The 16,926-nt window shown below is 41.5% G+C and overlaps 1 protein-coding gene across 2 annotated transcripts in view; it reads right to left on the bottom strand.

The window, feature by feature from the left end:
• The window catches only part of TTC6 (tetratricopeptide repeat domain 6), a 106,775-nt gene that overhangs the window by 78,646 nt on the left and 11,203 nt on the right, over window positions 1-16,926 (bottom strand). For both annotated transcript variants that reach the window (XM_075845006.1, XM_075845007.1), the window contains exons 3-5: window positions 14,226-14,327; window positions 13,269-13,457; window positions 8,327-8,442 (exon numbers count right to left, since the gene is read on the bottom strand). In XM_075845006.1, coding sequence (XP_075701121.1) covers window positions 8,327-8,442; window positions 13,269-13,457; window positions 14,226-14,327 — 407 coding nt within the window. The remainder of the gene's footprint in view (window positions 1-8,326; window positions 8,443-13,268; window positions 13,458-14,225; window positions 14,328-16,926) is intronic.

The following is a 16,926-nucleotide window of genomic DNA, read 5'->3' as shown; positions in this document are numbered from 1 at the left end:
ATAAAAATGTATGGGAAAGAGCGATCATAGTAACGAGGGCTTGTTTCCATACATATCTCCGTGAAAGGAGCAACGAGCTGTCTCGTTGTTCGGCGCTAGTTTACAGGGCACACTTCGGCCGTGTAATAGGACCCTAATAGTATGTTTTGCTAGAGACAGTAGGAATGTTCTGCAATAGAGAGGCACCAAAGATGTGGAAGGGACAAACTCTCTGTAGAGAGTCGGAGCTGCAAGTCTTTATGATGGTATGGGCCAGATGGTAATAAATGGAATGCAAATTACTACAATCAGAGAAGATGTCAACCATGAGTTATTACTGTAGACGAAATTATTGTTTATTACACTGTGTCGTCGACTTTGACCAATTAGTACCGTTTTCCTTTGCCAAGTATCATTTAATCAAAGGATGTCCATATTTCTCGTCCACTGTATGGTAGAATTATTTCATCACTATACGGTGGTAGTATTTCATCACTGTATTGTTGTATTATTCCATCACTGTATGGTGGTATTATTTCATTACTGTTTGGTGGCATTATTTCATCACTGTATAGTGGTATTATTTCATCACCATAATGTGGTATTATTTGGACACTGTATGGTGGTATTATTTCATCAATGTAAGGTGGTATTATTTACTGTATGGTGGCATTATTTCATCACTGTAAGGTGGTATTATTTCATCACTCTATGGTGGCATTATTTCATCACTGTAAGGTGGTATTATTTGGACACTGTATGGTGGTATTATTTCATCACTGTAAGGTGGTATTATTTCATCACTCTATGGTGGCATTATTTCATCACTGTATGGTGGCATTATTTCATCACTGTAAGGTGGTATTATTTCATCTCTATAGTGGCATTGTTTCATCACTGTATGGTGGCTTTATTTCATCACTGTATGGTGGTTTTATTTCATCACTGTATGTTGGCTTTATTTCATCACTATATTGTGGCATTATTTCTCTACTGTATGGTGGCTATATTGAATCAAGGTGTGGTGGTATTATTTCATCACTGTGAGGTGGTATTATTTCATCACTATATGGTGGTATTATTTCATCACTATATGGTGGTATTATTTCATCACTGTAAGATGGTATTATTTCATCAATGTCGGGTGGTATTATTTTATCACTGTATGGTGGCATTATTTCATCACTAAGTGGTGGCATTTTTTCATCACTGTGTGGTGGCATTATTTCATCACTGTATGGTGGCATTATTTCATCACTGAGTGGTGGCATTATTTCATCACTGTGTGGTGGTATTATTTATTCACTGTGTGGTGGCATTATTTTATCACTGTATGGTGGCAATACTTGGTCACTGTATGGTGTTATTATTTGGTCACTGTATGGTGGTATTATTTGGTCACTGTATGGTGGTATTATTTGGTCACTGTATGGTGGTATTATTTGGTCACTGTATGGTGGTATTATTTGGTCACTGTATGGTGGTATTATTTGGTCATTGTATGGCAGTACGTTTTACAATGTACACTGCATATTTATTGGTGTCCGCAATATTAATTAATTCAAGGTGTGATCCTGTATCTAAACCTACCACATAGTAGGCTTAGATACAGGGCCCTGGCAGACAGTAATCTTATGCTGTATATGATTACGGTTTGCTGGGACTCTGTATCTAAGCCTAACATGTGGTAGGCTTAGATACAGGGTCCAACAGACAGTATCACACATGGGGCCTGTATCTAAGCCTACCACATGTGTTACGAATGGGGGTTTTTGTACGTTCGTATGTTGGACTACGTCGGATTCGAGGACTACTTCAATGACATTTTCAATAAAATGGTTAATGAGGGTTGTGTGTTTTTGTTTTATTTCAATAAAATATTTTTTCTATGTTTTTGCATTTTCTTTTAAATTTTCTTAGTAATGGCCGCTGGCTGATTGATAGTGTCCATTACTAAGGAGGAAAAAATACAATGGAGCGGACCTCAATAGTTGGTGGACATGCAACAGTTAAATTCAAAAAAGGCTGCCTGCCGGCAGAAATAAGCCCTGTTTTCCAACCATTATTAAAGAGTAAAAATAAAAAAGTCTTTATTCAATTTGCAACAAGGACAGACTACATGAAATGTAAAAGTTAATGTCCATTTCTGACAGCAATTAGCACAGTGCCAGACGTAAGAGCTCTGTCTAGAAAGGGTTAAGTACCACAACCACAGAGCGCTACATGCAGTTAGTTATTAGTTAGATTCAAAGGTGTCAATAGGACAATTATTAAAATAAAGGTAGAAGCCCCCCCGACATGTTTCGCTACGATGTAGCGTCCTCAGGGGTATCGGGGCCAATGACAGCGAGCGGCGGTGTCAGTCTCATTAAGTATTCACTGCAACTAGCTGAACATGTGTCCACAATCAGTTGATAGCCTATCCAAGGAGGAATAGAGGACCGAGCCTCCTCCTCCGTTGATTGACAGATTCTGCCACCAATCACTTACTAGTTAGTGATTACTATACTATATACAAGAAAGAGGTCACCGATGAGTTTATAGATAAGTGCACAGAGGCACAAAGTGAGAAAAGTGATGGGATAGTAACGAATGTGATTAGTAATAGTACCATTCTAGGTACAAACGCTGTGCCCTGATTAAAGACGATATTATAGTTGCTGTGAGCGGCACAACAATATTACTATGATCTGAAGAAGTTATTAGTGGGCTTATAGATCAATACGTTTATAGGGTAGAAAGACATAATAGGCAGAGTTATCATGGACACTGTAGATAAGTGTACGAGTCTACACACGGAGACAGACACACTGGTGTACTGGCATGACTGAATCAGAATGCCGTATATGCCGGACAGCAAGATAATCGCTATACATAGTATCGGGACACTGCTATTATGCAAAAAATAAATAAAAAAATTGGCAGACCCTGACTTACAGGGTGTTGTTCCTTCCACACCAAACATCACATATCGAAGAGGTAGAAATCTACGTGACTATCTGGTGCATAGTCATCATTCTGGAGTGATTTCTGTGTCAAAAAATTGGCTGAAGACATCGTCACTGGTTCTCATCCATGTGGCCGTTGTTCTTTTTGCCACTTAATGGCTACTACAAAAGAATTTACCAATCCACTTGATAACAGATCCTATCGGATTAAACAATTTATTAATTGCCGTAGCAAGGGAGTTATTTACATAGCCAGCTGCTCTTGTCCTAAGTTATATGTAGGGAAGACAATACAAGAATTACGGAGGAGAATTTCTAAACATCTAAGCACTATAAACCAAAAAGAGGATACACCACTGTCTAGGCACATCCGTCTTGTACATGATGGGGACATTCGCTCCTTGAAATTCTGGGGCATTACGCAAGTCAAACTTGGCCCTAGAGCAGGTAACCTTGACCGCAAGTTGTTACAGGAGGAGGCACGTTGGATCCATCGCCTTGGATCTCTCAGCCCAGGAGGCCTCAATGAGGGATTTACATTTGCTGCTTTTCTGTGAATCCTACACGTTACCCAAACACTGGAACTATACTTCAGTTTGTGTGATTATTCTGGTACTGTACTGACAATGTAGTCATTAAACTCTTTATAATCTGCCTTACTATCCACATTTCTTATATGAATATACTACTATCAATCATACTTAGTATTTGCTTCAGGTACCCCCCAGGCTACAGCTTGGTAAGCGACATAGCGGCGGTTTGAATATTTTGATCAATTATAACTCACTGCGTTTCTTTAGGAGTCACTTTGATAGCAACTGACTCTGAATGCTTGATAGTAGTATATTCATATAAGAAATATTGTTGTGCCGCTCACAGCAACTATAATATCGTCTTTAATCAGGGCACAGCGTTTGTACCTAGAATGGTACTATTACTAATCACATTCGTTACTATCCCATCACTTTTCTCACTTTGTGCCTCTGTGCACTTATCTATAAACTCATCGGTGACCTCTTTCTTGTATTATAGTAATGTTATAATTATATGTACAGCGATTACCATCAAGCAGCCTTGTGTGCTTGTGCACTTGAGTGTTGTTCATTGGTGGCATCTAACTAGTAAGTGATTGGTGGCAGAATCTGTCAATCAACGGAGGAGGAGGCTCGGTCCTCTATTCCTCCTTGGATAGGCTATCAACTGATTGTGGACACATGTTCAGCTAGTTGCAGTGAATACTTAATGAGACTGACACCGCCGCTCGCTGTCATTGGCCCCGATACCCCTGAGGACGCTACATCGTAGCGAAACATGTCGGGGGGGGGGCTTCTACCTTTATTTTAATAATTGTCCTATTGACACCTTTGAATCGAACTAATAACTAACTGCATGTAGCGCTCTGTGGTTGTGGTACTTAACCCTTTCTAGACAGAGCTCTTACGTCTGGCACTGTGCTAATTGCTGTCAGAAATGGACATTAACTTTTAAATTTCATGTAGTCTGTCCTTGTTGCAAATTGAATAAAGACTTTTTTATTTTTACTCTTTAATAATGGTTGGAAAACAGGGCTTATTTCTGCCGGCAGGCAGCCTTTTTTGAACATTACTAAGGAGGGGCTTAGTGTTATCCGGTGAACAGGCTAACACTAACCCCCATTTGGTACCCCGGTACCCACCGCCACCAGGGGTGCCGGGAAGAGCCGGGTATGATCAAGTACCCGACCATCTGTAGTCAGGCACTGGGGTGGCCGCAGGCTGGTATTATCAGTCTGCAAAAACCCCAAAACAGTGGGCCTTCCCTATCCTGGTAATGCTAGCTTGCTGCTGCTATGTTGTATCTGTCTGGTTATGAAAAATGGCGGGGACCCCACATCATTTTAATTTTTTTTTTAATAAATAATTGGAAAAAACGACGTGGGCATTTTTCATAACCAGTAAAAAAATCACAAACACATAAAAAAGCAAAAGCAATTATCTTACCTTTCCTGGGTCCAGCCGCAATGTCAGCGAGCTGGGCCCTACTTCTAATCCTATCATGTGTGATACTGCTGAGCCACTGTATCTAATTCTATCCATAGCTATAGGGTCAGAGCGCTACAGATATGCTGTATCCTATATACACATATACATACATGCACACACATTTTTTTGGGGGGATGGACATGTGTTAGCACAAGGATACTTACTGCTGGGTCCCTGTATCATGTGTGATACTGTCTGCTGAGATAATGCATCCAATTCTATCCAGCGGTGTAGCTATAGGAGCCTTAGTCTTATAGATATGTTATCTCCGATATGTATGTTAACTTTTTTTTCTGGGGGGGGGGGGTTTGTAAATATATGCTTGTGCCCCTGATGTTTTAAGACACTAGCAATGCCCCAGTCCTCTGTGATGCTACAGATTTGACAATAGCCATCTAATCATTGCATCCTCAGTAGTCAATGTTAATGGAAGTAGTAAAGGAAACTAAAACCTTCATGCTGTATATTTTTTTTGCGCCAAACTTTGCCACACTATATCGTATTTTAAGCCACGCCCCCTTTTTGAGACATTTTTGAAAGGTGTTAAGTGAGGCGCAAACATCTGTACTTTTTGGCACATTTGCTTCATAAATAGTCTTAAAACACTTGATGTCAAATTATACATCAGATATGCGCCACATTTTGGCGCATTTAAAGACAAGGCCTAAGCGTGATCACATTAGTAAATCTGCCCCATTGTGAGTAAAACCTGTAAGCTGATCAGAAAATTATTGGGTTCTTTGCACAAAAACAAACACTGTTCTAATAACCCTACAGACCCCAAAGCATTCCACTATTGTCTAGAGCTTTTACAATCCTACAAAACATGTACCTGACCTTTGCATGATGTCACCCTGTCACCTCAGCCCTTTCTCTTTTCTGAAAACTCAAAAAAGCCAATGTTTGGCACGACTGTCCTGACAGCCGCCCCAGGAACTTTCCTCATTGGCAAACATTCCCAGAAGTCTATCAGCAGAGGCGAGTTGTTTTTGGCATGTTGCAGGTAAAAAGGTGCATGTTTTCATAGCCTCTCGTCTCCTTACTCTAGCTATTTATCATTCTTTATGTTGGGAGACAGAGCAGTGTTGAAGCTCCGTGTGTGGCCAATTTCTGCCTAATGCACAGTGAAAAAATATTTTCTGCTTTGTGAGAGTGGAGATGGAGAAAATGTCAGTGAATTTTTCTGCCATTGATAATCTGACAGTATTTATTGAAGGGTGAGGGTTCCTTTTGTCTTCTACTGCTATTTTTTCTCATACATAATCTGGGCTAGGTGAAGAAGCATCGAGGGACTGCAGATAAGGAAGGGCATTTATGGGGTCACCAAAATGCCAAGGTGATTGCTTTAGAAAATCAAGGCGTTTATGAAGCCGTCTTGAAATTAAATGATATAAGCAGTTTATGAATTTATAAAGGTCAACAAAATATGGTCCAGATCCTTTATTCTTCTTGAGTTGGAATATAGTTGCAGGTGATCAGATACCAGGTGATGATGTAATAAATCCAAGGAGAAAATGAAGGCAAGGACAGAAAATGTGAACCTAAGTTTGCTAAGTACCTTTATATATAATACTATGAAATTGCGCATCTGATATTCTATTGTATATATTGTACAAGGATATATTATTCTTATACATTTCGTGGACATTATGCAATAAGCATATTTGCTTTAATGCAGCAATAGGGCAACAACTCCACTGAATACTATTTTTAGGCCCTGTTCCCACTGAGTTTTTTTTTTTACATGTTTTTTGACGTGCAAACCGCGTCGGAAAACGCACCAAAAAACGGCGTTTTTTCCCACAAGCGGTATTACCGGCTCGCGGGAAAAAGAAGTGACATGCTTTATCTTCGGGCGTTTACGTCTCTGACTTCCCATTGACATCAATGGGAGGTAGAGAAAGCGTTTTTTCGTGGCGAAAAACGTGGCAAATGGGGGCAGGCAGATCAAAATCTGCCTCAAAATTCCAGACGGAATTTTGAGGCAGAATTTTCAGCCTGCGAAAAACTCTGTGAACATTCCCTTACGGTCCAGGATGGGCTCCCAATCCAGGGCCATGATAAAATTTGTTATTTCCTAGCTCAGAGGGTCTCTATGCAGCTAAGAGCTAATCTTTGCCATTTACACCAAAGTGAGAAAAGTGGTATTAAAAACCATACAGGCATTCAAAATGGCTGCTCACAGTATTTTTTTAAGCTCTCCGACAGGCACTGCAGTTAAAACTATATAACCAATTACTTTTTCATTTTAAAAGGTTGTCTGGGCATGGAGTGGTTTTTCATACTGATGAATTATACACCGGATCGGTGCGGATCAGAAACCTAGACCCCGCACCGATTAGCTATTATGGCTGCTTCCGGCACCAAAAGTTATGCAATGGTTGGTGCCGGTAGCAGAGTGCTCCGACCACTGTATATCAGCCGTGCTGCAGATCGGCTCCTATTCACTTCCATCTGCTTCCGGCACCGACCACTGCATAATTTCCGGCGCCGGAGGCAGCCAGAATAGCTGATCAGTGCGAGGTCCGGGTGTCAGACCCCCACTGATCATATACTGATGACCTATCCCGTGGATAGGTCATCAGTATGAAAAACAGCCCCATGCAGAGACAACAGATTAAAAAATTTTATTGCCATTAATTTGCCTTAGCACTTAGCACATCCTTGTCACAATTCATACCTTGATCTGAGATCACAAGGACTGAGATTGTATGGACAAGCTGTGTTGGTTTAGGACAGTTCTTACAAGTGCACTGTGAAATCAATGTACACAGCAGGTCCATAGATCCTACTGCTCGGGGATTGAATTTCCCAGGAGTTAGATTATAACATGTAGTGTGAACTTTAATTAATTATTAAAGCCAAAAATAAATTTAAAAGATAAAAAATGTTTTGTTCTGTGAACCCAATTTTTTCAGTGATATAGCAATTGAAATATATCTAATAATCTTTTGCTTCCCTATCAGTGAATAAGTACAATGGAGGGTTTCTAAATGATGAACTCTACTTCTTTGGCCCAGGCGCCACACACCATGACAATTGCACTGTGCAATCATGGAAGATCGCCGTGCAACATCACGATTGATCAACGCTAGTGTTTCCATATGCGGTTTCAAGCGGCAGCAGTTTTGGAATGCAAAATTGTAGCTGTATGAAACTGCATGTACATGTGCAATCTAATGCGCCTCGCTATAGGGTGACTTACTGTACATCTTTCAAATCTAACATTGCTACCAGTGTGAATAAGGCCTCAAACCTAAAAAAAATTCACTAGCCGTTTTGCTAGAAGCACTTGTAGATGGAATTTAAAGACAACGTAGACCTAAGGGATCATCTCTCTATTTATCCCCTGCCTCTTAACACTCTTGTAATAATTACTTTGTTCTTGGCTTCCAGGTGGCAAGTAGAGCTGTAGAATGGCGAGCCTTTGCTGTCTCTCGTCTCGTCAGTGGCGCTGCATCTCCTTTCACATGAATGATGTCCGAAATGGAGATCTGAAGAAAAACATAAAAAAACCAAGATAAACATTTCAGAGGTTTAAAAAGAGAAAATAAGATTTTTCCAATCAGTAAAAATACAAACAGTTGTTCTGTCAACGCCTGGTGATTCCTCACCACTGCCCCTCCCTCACAACACAGCCAGGCAGTCGCCACCGCTCACAAAAGCAACAGACCCTCAGTTCCAGCATAGCAAATACTCCAGTTATCCTGGGATACAATGGAACTGGTGAGGTTATTGATTAGCATAGTCAGACCTCTTAAAATTTCATGCATTATTTTTATCTAAAAAATAATCACATATACCCTTGGATTACCATAACATTACTGACCCCAATCCCAAAAACACAAAAAGAACAAATATTGGCACTGAATTCACCAATAACCAAAAGGGAGGTTGAACAGACTATATAAAAAGTGACGAGAGGAGAGTCACCTGGGCCCATGGATACTCAGCTGACTTTTTTAAAATTATGAGGAAAACTATCTCTGATGATTTAACAAAGGTTTTTAATGAATATCTAAATGGAGAAATTCTGCCCAAGCTGAACATTGCTTATCTCGAAGTCATTGCAAAATCAAAAAGGACTTGAAGTCACATTGTCTGATTCTCCAAATCTCTGAAAATCAAGCAGCGATCAACACGGGGAAATCAGGAACAAGTAACAATAGAATAGATTATGTCCGCCTCAGGACACATGAATACAAAAAGCAGCTATCATTTCTTAGGACAATTTGTCCTGGGCTCTTCTTGGTACTGAAAACATTTGGATTTGAAAGAATTTTTAATAGATCCTTCATCCTTACATAATCTAGATCTCCATCAAAAGGTCAGTATTTCCACCATATGTGCCTTATCAGAGCCATTTGGGATGTGGAGCGGAACTAGGCAGGGTGGTCCCTTCTTCTGTTTGATTTAACCCATTGAACCCCTGGCTTTACCATTATTGAAAATGCAGACACAAAAGGGATTAAAATACGTGGCCATCAGGCAGTGGCGGATCATTAGGGTGGTTTGGGCGGCCGCCCGGGGCCCAAGGCTCCCAGGGGGCCGATGGCTCGCCCGAACCCCCTCATGCCCGGTGGCGTCGCTAGCACCGAAGGGAGCCCCGGTGCCAAGGCCGCACCTGTCATGAGGCGAGGTGAGCTTCTGTCCTACTTAGCAGCCGTGGTCTGTGCTGAAACTCCCCCTCCAGCCCCCCTTCCCGGCTCTACACATCTCTCCTCCTGCTGCTAGCAGTCGGGACATGGGGGAGGGGAGACTGTCTGCGGGCTCTGTGTCGGGCTGTGAGCAGGAGAAACGCTGTGTGAAGGCTCCCACCACATCAACCTGCTGAACGCCCTTCACAAATATCCTACATAAAAGGTAAGTGCATGTGTGTTTACAATGTGTACTTTATATGTGTATAACGTGCATATTCATGTGTGTCTGTGATGTATCTATGTATGTATGTATGTATGTATATAGTGTGTGTGTGTATATATATATATATATATATATATATAGTGTATGTGTGTGTGTGTGTGTGTGTGTGTGTGTGTATGTATATATATATATATATATATATATATTTCTGCAGCAATTCCGCTGGAACTAGCAGAAATTCCGCTGCAGAAAAAAGCACCATTTGCTGCATTTTTGCTGCAGAAAATTGTGCGTATTTTGCTGCGTTTTTCTCAATGTTGGGAGATGGTGACGTCTCCTCTGAAAAAACGCCGCAATTCTGTCCACTTTCCGCAGAAGGAATTGAACTGCTGCTGTACGAGAAATACGCACCGCAGGACAAAATGTCTGGTCGGAAATTTTACGCAGCATCTGGATGAGGTTTGGTAAATCTCACTCACTTTGCCACTACTGTATTCTGCGTATTTTCTGGGCGGAAAATACGCTGCAATTCCGTTAAGTGTGGACAAGCCCTAATACAGTAGCAGCAGAGTAGATTAGATGTGCACAATTCTCATCCACACGCTGCGTAAATGATAAGTGGGGAAAAAAAGCTCCGAAATTGACCTGAGGTGCGTTTTTTTATTCTGCAGCATGTGAATTGTATTTGCGTAAACGCTGCTCATTTGTTTCGGGTTTTCCACATTTAATTCAATGGGGAGGTAAAACCCGCAACAAATAACAGATGTTATGTAAAAACGCAATTTAGAAAAAATAAAAATCTTATACTTGCCCAGAATTCGGTTTTTGGTCCGGGCCGGCCTCCTGGGATGACATTTCACCCCATGTGACCGCTGCAGCCAATCACAGACTGTAGCAGTCATATGGGATAAAATGTCATCCCAGGGCTGCAGTGTAGCGACGCTGTGTAGCACTAAATACAAGGGGGGAGCGCTGTGTGGCACTATATATAAGAAAGGGAGCGCTGTGTGTCACTATATACAAGGGGGGAGTGCGGTGTGGCTCTATCTACAGGGGGTTGTGCGTGTGTGTGGCGCTATCTACAGGGGGCACTGTGTATGTGGGCTGTCTACATGGGGGGTTGGCGCTATCTACAGGGGGCACTGTGTATGTGGTGCTTTACTTTACAGTGTGTGACACAATTATATTCGGGGGCGCAGTGCATGGTGATATTATATTTAAGGGCTGCAGAAATGGGTCATGGCCAGGAGAAGTCGTCATGAGCTCTGGACCGGATGGAGAAGAAAAGAGGAAAAAAAACTACTAGCATCTGAGACGTCGTCACCTGTGAGTCACTGGATTTGTAGAGAATCTGTCCCCTTTCCTGAAAGGTTTATTATAGGAAATCCTTGTATTCCACATAACGTCTTTGTGCAGTCCAGGACTGATAGAAAAATTGGTTTTACCAATCCCCTTGTCAGGAGGATGTGTCCCTGCACAGTGTGATACTGTCAATATGTAGGGACACAGCCCTGTGAAAGGGAAATCGTAACACCTATTTGTTAATACTTGTGCAAAAAGGTAATGTTAGCAATAGTTACGGTGGGGCAGGGTGGAGGTGGAGAAAAAGGGCCCAAGTTTGGGTAACAGCCCAGGGCCCATGGTCTTCTTAATCCGCCACTGCCATCAGGTCAAATTTGCATTATTTGCCGCTGACCTAGTGGCATACATAAAAAATAAAGAAGATAGCATTGGGAAAATAATGGTAAATTTTACTTTCTTGAAACAAACTCTTTATTTTATATTAAAAACTCAAAATCAGAGTTACTAGGGTCCGTTCACACTGAGTTATTTTGGCGCTGATTTTGATGCGGAAACCGCGTCGGAATCAGTGCCATAAAAACGGCCGAAATCGCCACCCATTGATTTTTAATGGGAGGTAGAGGAGTTGTTTTTTTTCCGGGCCGCTCGCGGATAAAAAAGCGGCAGGTCTTTTCTTGCTGCGGTTTCCGCCTCTAACCTCCCATTGAAATTAATGGGAGGCAGAGCGAACCCACGGCAGTCATTTCTGAGCATTTTTCACTGCGTTTTTTGCCGGCGGTCCTTGCATAAGCTTCAATGCCTCCGGGCGAAAAACGCAACGAAAGAACGTGGAAAAATATGTGCAGGCAGTTCAAAACCTGCCCCAAAATTGCTGAAGGAATTCTGAGACAGATTTTTTCTGCCTGCAAAAAACGGTGTGAACAAGGCCTTAATGAAAGCCTCAACTGCTAATTTGGATTGTACTAAAAACATGCATATACACATTGCCTCTACAGAGATCAAATATCAGAGTATACGTTACAGTGGGAGCGGATGGTCAGTGAATATATTCTACAGTGTTCTGTTCACATTCACTAGTGAAAGTATACGCTGCTTGTTGTTAGTAAACAATCTGGTCTATATTAACCCCTTAAGGATGTGGCCTATTTTGTACTTCAGGACGCGTCCCCATTTTCATATGTATCACTTTATTTGGTAATAAATTTGTAATGCTTTTACTTATCCGAGTGATTCTGAGACTGTTTTTCCATGACACACTATACTTTAATTTGGTCGTAAATTTTCTTTGTTATGTTTACCAGGATACCACAGAATTTTGAAATAAGTAAGGTTTACTAGTCCTCTTTATGTAGACATCTTTTTTTTTCATTTTAATTTTATTGTTTATTAGGCTGTTTTATGGCTTAGAATTTCAATAGCAGCAACATTTTTCAAATCCTTTTCTTTAGGCACTACTTCACTACTACTCGTACGAGCGCTGCGGGCCCTTCAAAACAGCTGTTTGGTTGAGGTGCCGGGTGTTGAACCCCGACCGATCAGATATTGATGGCCTATCCTGAGGATAGGCCATCAATTTATTTTGGAACTGGACAACCCCTTTAAAAGAACACTAAGCAAAATGCATACAATGTGTTATGCCTAGTGCAGGGCCTGAGGGGGTGGAGCATGACACATGGATTCAAAAAACACCAAAGAAATATTCCCTGTATCATACACCACTCCCTTATGCATATCATTTTTTTCTTTAAGATGTCCCTTTAATTTGGCTACCTTGTCGTTTTAATTTTACAGCGTAAGCAAGATAACCAGTGAGACAACAAAAACATCTGCACTAAAAAACTGTTGTCTACCGTCTTAAAACTAAAAGGTATCTGCATGCCATCAGTATATCACAAATCCTCCAAAAAACAAGGTTTTTCATTTTTGTGTAGTGGGTAGAGCCATCCAAGTTATTCCTTCACATTTATCTCAACTGGAGAAATAAACTTCTGCCAGACCCTTCTGTGGGAAAAATGATCGTCATGTTAATATCCAATATGCCCGATCCTACTTCCCCCGACATCTATCATCAGGGAGACTGTTGGGCTGACCCCACTTTGATACAATGTGCGGACATTGATCTAACATGTATGACCAGTAATATACACTCTTGTACCTGGGCAGAAGATTTGAGGATTTCTTTGGCTTTGTATTCTGTCAATTCTTCCACCTTCAGTGATGTAATGGATTCCTCCCCAGCTGACATGGATCCTCGGTGACTTGATTTTTCTGTATCTTTATCCATGGAAAGAGACAACTGAGTGGAAATCTTGTCACCCGTCAGTGTGACATCTGGCTCAGGAACCTGTAGCCCATGATTAATGTATACAGAAAATGACATCATAGGCTTGTAGTCTAATAAACACGGGTAAGCTATGACTTAAAGTGGAATATATTAAAAATGCATCATGTTATCTCTTCATGTTTTTAAGACCATTCATGTCCCTAAAATGTAAGTTCATAGTAAAGGTTAAAAACAGTGCAGACATTGAAAAAAATTAAATAATTTTTGGGCTTTCGGATTTTTTTTATTCTATTTTTCTGTACATAATTATGGGGACCGTCATCTTGCCTGAGCTGCTGTAACAGTAGTTGCACAGATTCGCTTTACAGCAGGCACTTGGGTATGAGAAAATAGGACCAATTGACTTTGATGGGAGAGTGTTGTGGGCATGCTCTGTGATTTGTGCAGTAGTCAATGTGCAGGGAGAAGGAGCTGTGCCTATTACCAAAGATGGATCCTGTGTTATCTGCCTCCAACTTTATTATAGAGGTGTTGCCCTCCATTACCTGCCCTCTTATGATAATGAGATGACTGCTAAGAATGATCTTGACAAAACAGCCTGTGTTAACCTCCTGTGAGGGCTCAGTGACCGGTGTAAAAAACACAATATTTTTAGGATTTACTTTTTTGGAGAGATTCTGAATCAAAAATGCAGCGACAAGAGGCTGCCTCACCAGGCGGGACAGGGATCCAAGTTCAGGAGATAGGTGCAGGACCTAGAGGTGTATCCCGTGGATATGCCATAAATGTCTGCCCTGGCACAATACCTTTAAGGCAATTAGACCATACCTGCTCTGGAGGTTGAACTTCAGTAAAAGATTTTTCTGTACTTTCCGGTTGTGGATGTTTTGTCTCTTTTTCCTGCACATTAGTTTTTTCTTCTGTAGTTTCCTGAAACAATAAGTTACTAAATACAATATACTTGACCTGTGCAGTTTATTTTATAGTACATCCACGGAAAAGTATTATATATGGCCCGTATGAGTTTTCTCATTTCTTTTCACAATTCAACATGATACTTATTAATTGACTACCTCAGAAATAGACCACAGACGAGTCTAGGCATACATCTAGAATTATGTGGCGGCCTTTCAAATGAATTGGCGCCCATATAATGCATATTCTGTTAAAACAGAGGTGGGTTCAAGCGTAAAAACCCTCTTCTATGAAATCCATATGACCTAACATATGGACAGTGGGTTCTTGTCGTAAGACAACCCTTTTACCTAAACCTTATTTCACTAGTCCAAAAGATCCCCAGGAAATCTGCCATAGCTCAGGAAATAATACTTTATAACTTGAAGAGTATCTGTCAATGGCACCGAATCCCTATATGATGCCCTGATTGAACTGACATACTGGTTGCATCTACACTCCTGAAGTGCCACTTCCCATCACTGAGCCCTGTGTATCCAAAAGAAAAATAAGTGAGATTTGATGGGAATTTTTGGACATTACCTTGAGCTTCAGGAGCACAATGCCGGATTCACATATTTGCTTCAGATTTTGCTAGAGATTTTTGAGCCAAAGCCAGAAGTGGATCCAGAAGGAAATTGAAGTAGAAGTTCTCAGTTTATATTTTCTATTTCTTTTGAAGCCACTTCTGGATTTGGCAAAAAAAATCAGAGGGTAAGGCCACGTTCACACGTGGCAGAGTTTTTCCACTGCAAATGTTGGTGCAGATTTGAGGCAATTACGCAACGAATCTGCACCAATATTTGCATATTTGACATGTAATTCAGACGTTGCGGATATCACAGCGGAACTGCCACAGATTTCAGTTTTTGCATTGCAAAGGCTGAAATCCGCAGTGAAATTCTGCTTCTTCTCCGCAACAGACAGTGCATGATGCGGAGGGAAAATTCTGCACTGCAGCCTATGGTCCGCAGCGGAGTTTTCCGCCACGTCTGAACTAACTTGCCTCAAAATGTATAGAAACAAATGTAAAAAACGGCCGCTGGAGAATTCCACTGCGGACTGTCCACAGCGGAATTCCACAGCAATTCCGCCACGTCTGAACGTACCCTAAGTCCACACATGAAAGATTTGTTGCAGGAATTAAAATTAGTACCATTCATCTGGAATTTTCAGAAATCCATGCACCTACTGCAGAAACAAAACCATTCAGATGAATAGAACTGAATTTCAGTTTCAGAAATTTCAACGAAATTGCAACAAATCTGCCATGTATAAACTTACACTTACGCCTCATGCACAGGACCGTAGCCATGTGCACGTCCGTGATTTTCGGGTCGGCCGGCAGCCGACTGTCAGCCGCAAGCCGCCCGCAAATGCACATGGCCGCGGCCATTATTTTCAATGAGCCCAGACCGCAGAAGACGTCCGTAATAAGACATGTCATTCTTTCTGCGGTGCGGGCTCCTGGGCCATGCACAGACCGCAAAAACTACGGTCGTGTGCATGGCCCCATAGAAATGAATGGGGCCGCAACTCTCCCGTGGATTTTCGGCCGCAGAAGCACGTTCGTGTGCATGGGGCCTTAGGATAAATATTTACGCGACAGATGTGTTGCCGATATTTCTGCGACGGAATATCTGTTCCATCCATCTGAATGTGGTTGTTTCTGCAGCAGGTGCATGTAATATTACAAACCTCATTAAGGCCTTATTTACATGAGCGTGTTAAACGTCCATGTGATGGCCGTTGAAACAGCGGCCGTCCCACGGACCTATGTAATTCAATGTGGCCGTTCACACAGCCGTTGTTTCAACGGACCGTGTGAAGGGTCTTTGAGAAAATATGGGGGATGCGAGACATCGCGTCCCGCAGCGCAGAGCACGGATGCACCTCAGACTTGAAAAACTACAGTTTTTACGTCCGAGATGCGCCACGCTCGTGTAAATAAGGCCTTAGGTGTATGAACATGCCCTCCTCCTGCACTAAACAAGTCTACGGGAAGGGGAACTGTCTCAGCATTCCCAAGAAAGAACTTAGTAAGAGGTGGCATGTAGTGTACGTACACAGCGAAGGCCACCCATCCCCCCTAATCTGCACGTCAGGAAGTCTATTAGCAGGTGCAAATGTTCCTACTACCGTATAACTTCTCAATGACACCATCTCATAGTTATCCTAAGTGAAACGGATGTGTAATAGCGATACAGGTCCTTGAAAATAGTTCTAGTTATGTATAATTATGTCTCCTAACATTTGCTAAATATATCTCATCAAACCTTGTTCAATATTTGTCCAAAAGATGATCTCGGGAACAAGGTGTTTTATAAAAGTTGGCCATTTATGCAGCGGCTCATCACTCACAAAATATACACAGAGGTATATGCAAGATAAATAGCGAGGGGCGTATGGGGTAACTATAGGGGCCCATAGCACACATTAGAACGGGGCTCCACTGTGCTATGACCATCTGAATAGACAATTTCCATCAAAGATATGAGAACAGGGATTCTTGTAGTGTCGGAATAATATTCACATACATTTTACCCAATTGTCAGAGGATCTCAAAATAGAAGAC

This window comes from Rhinoderma darwinii, chromosome 12 (assembly GCF_050947455.1).
Source record: "Rhinoderma darwinii isolate aRhiDar2 chromosome 12, aRhiDar2.hap1, whole genome shotgun sequence".
Classification (NCBI taxonomy): Eukaryota; Metazoa; Chordata; class Amphibia; order Anura; family Rhinodermatidae; genus Rhinoderma; species Rhinoderma darwinii.
This window is presented reverse-complemented; position numbering and strand designations above follow the sequence as displayed.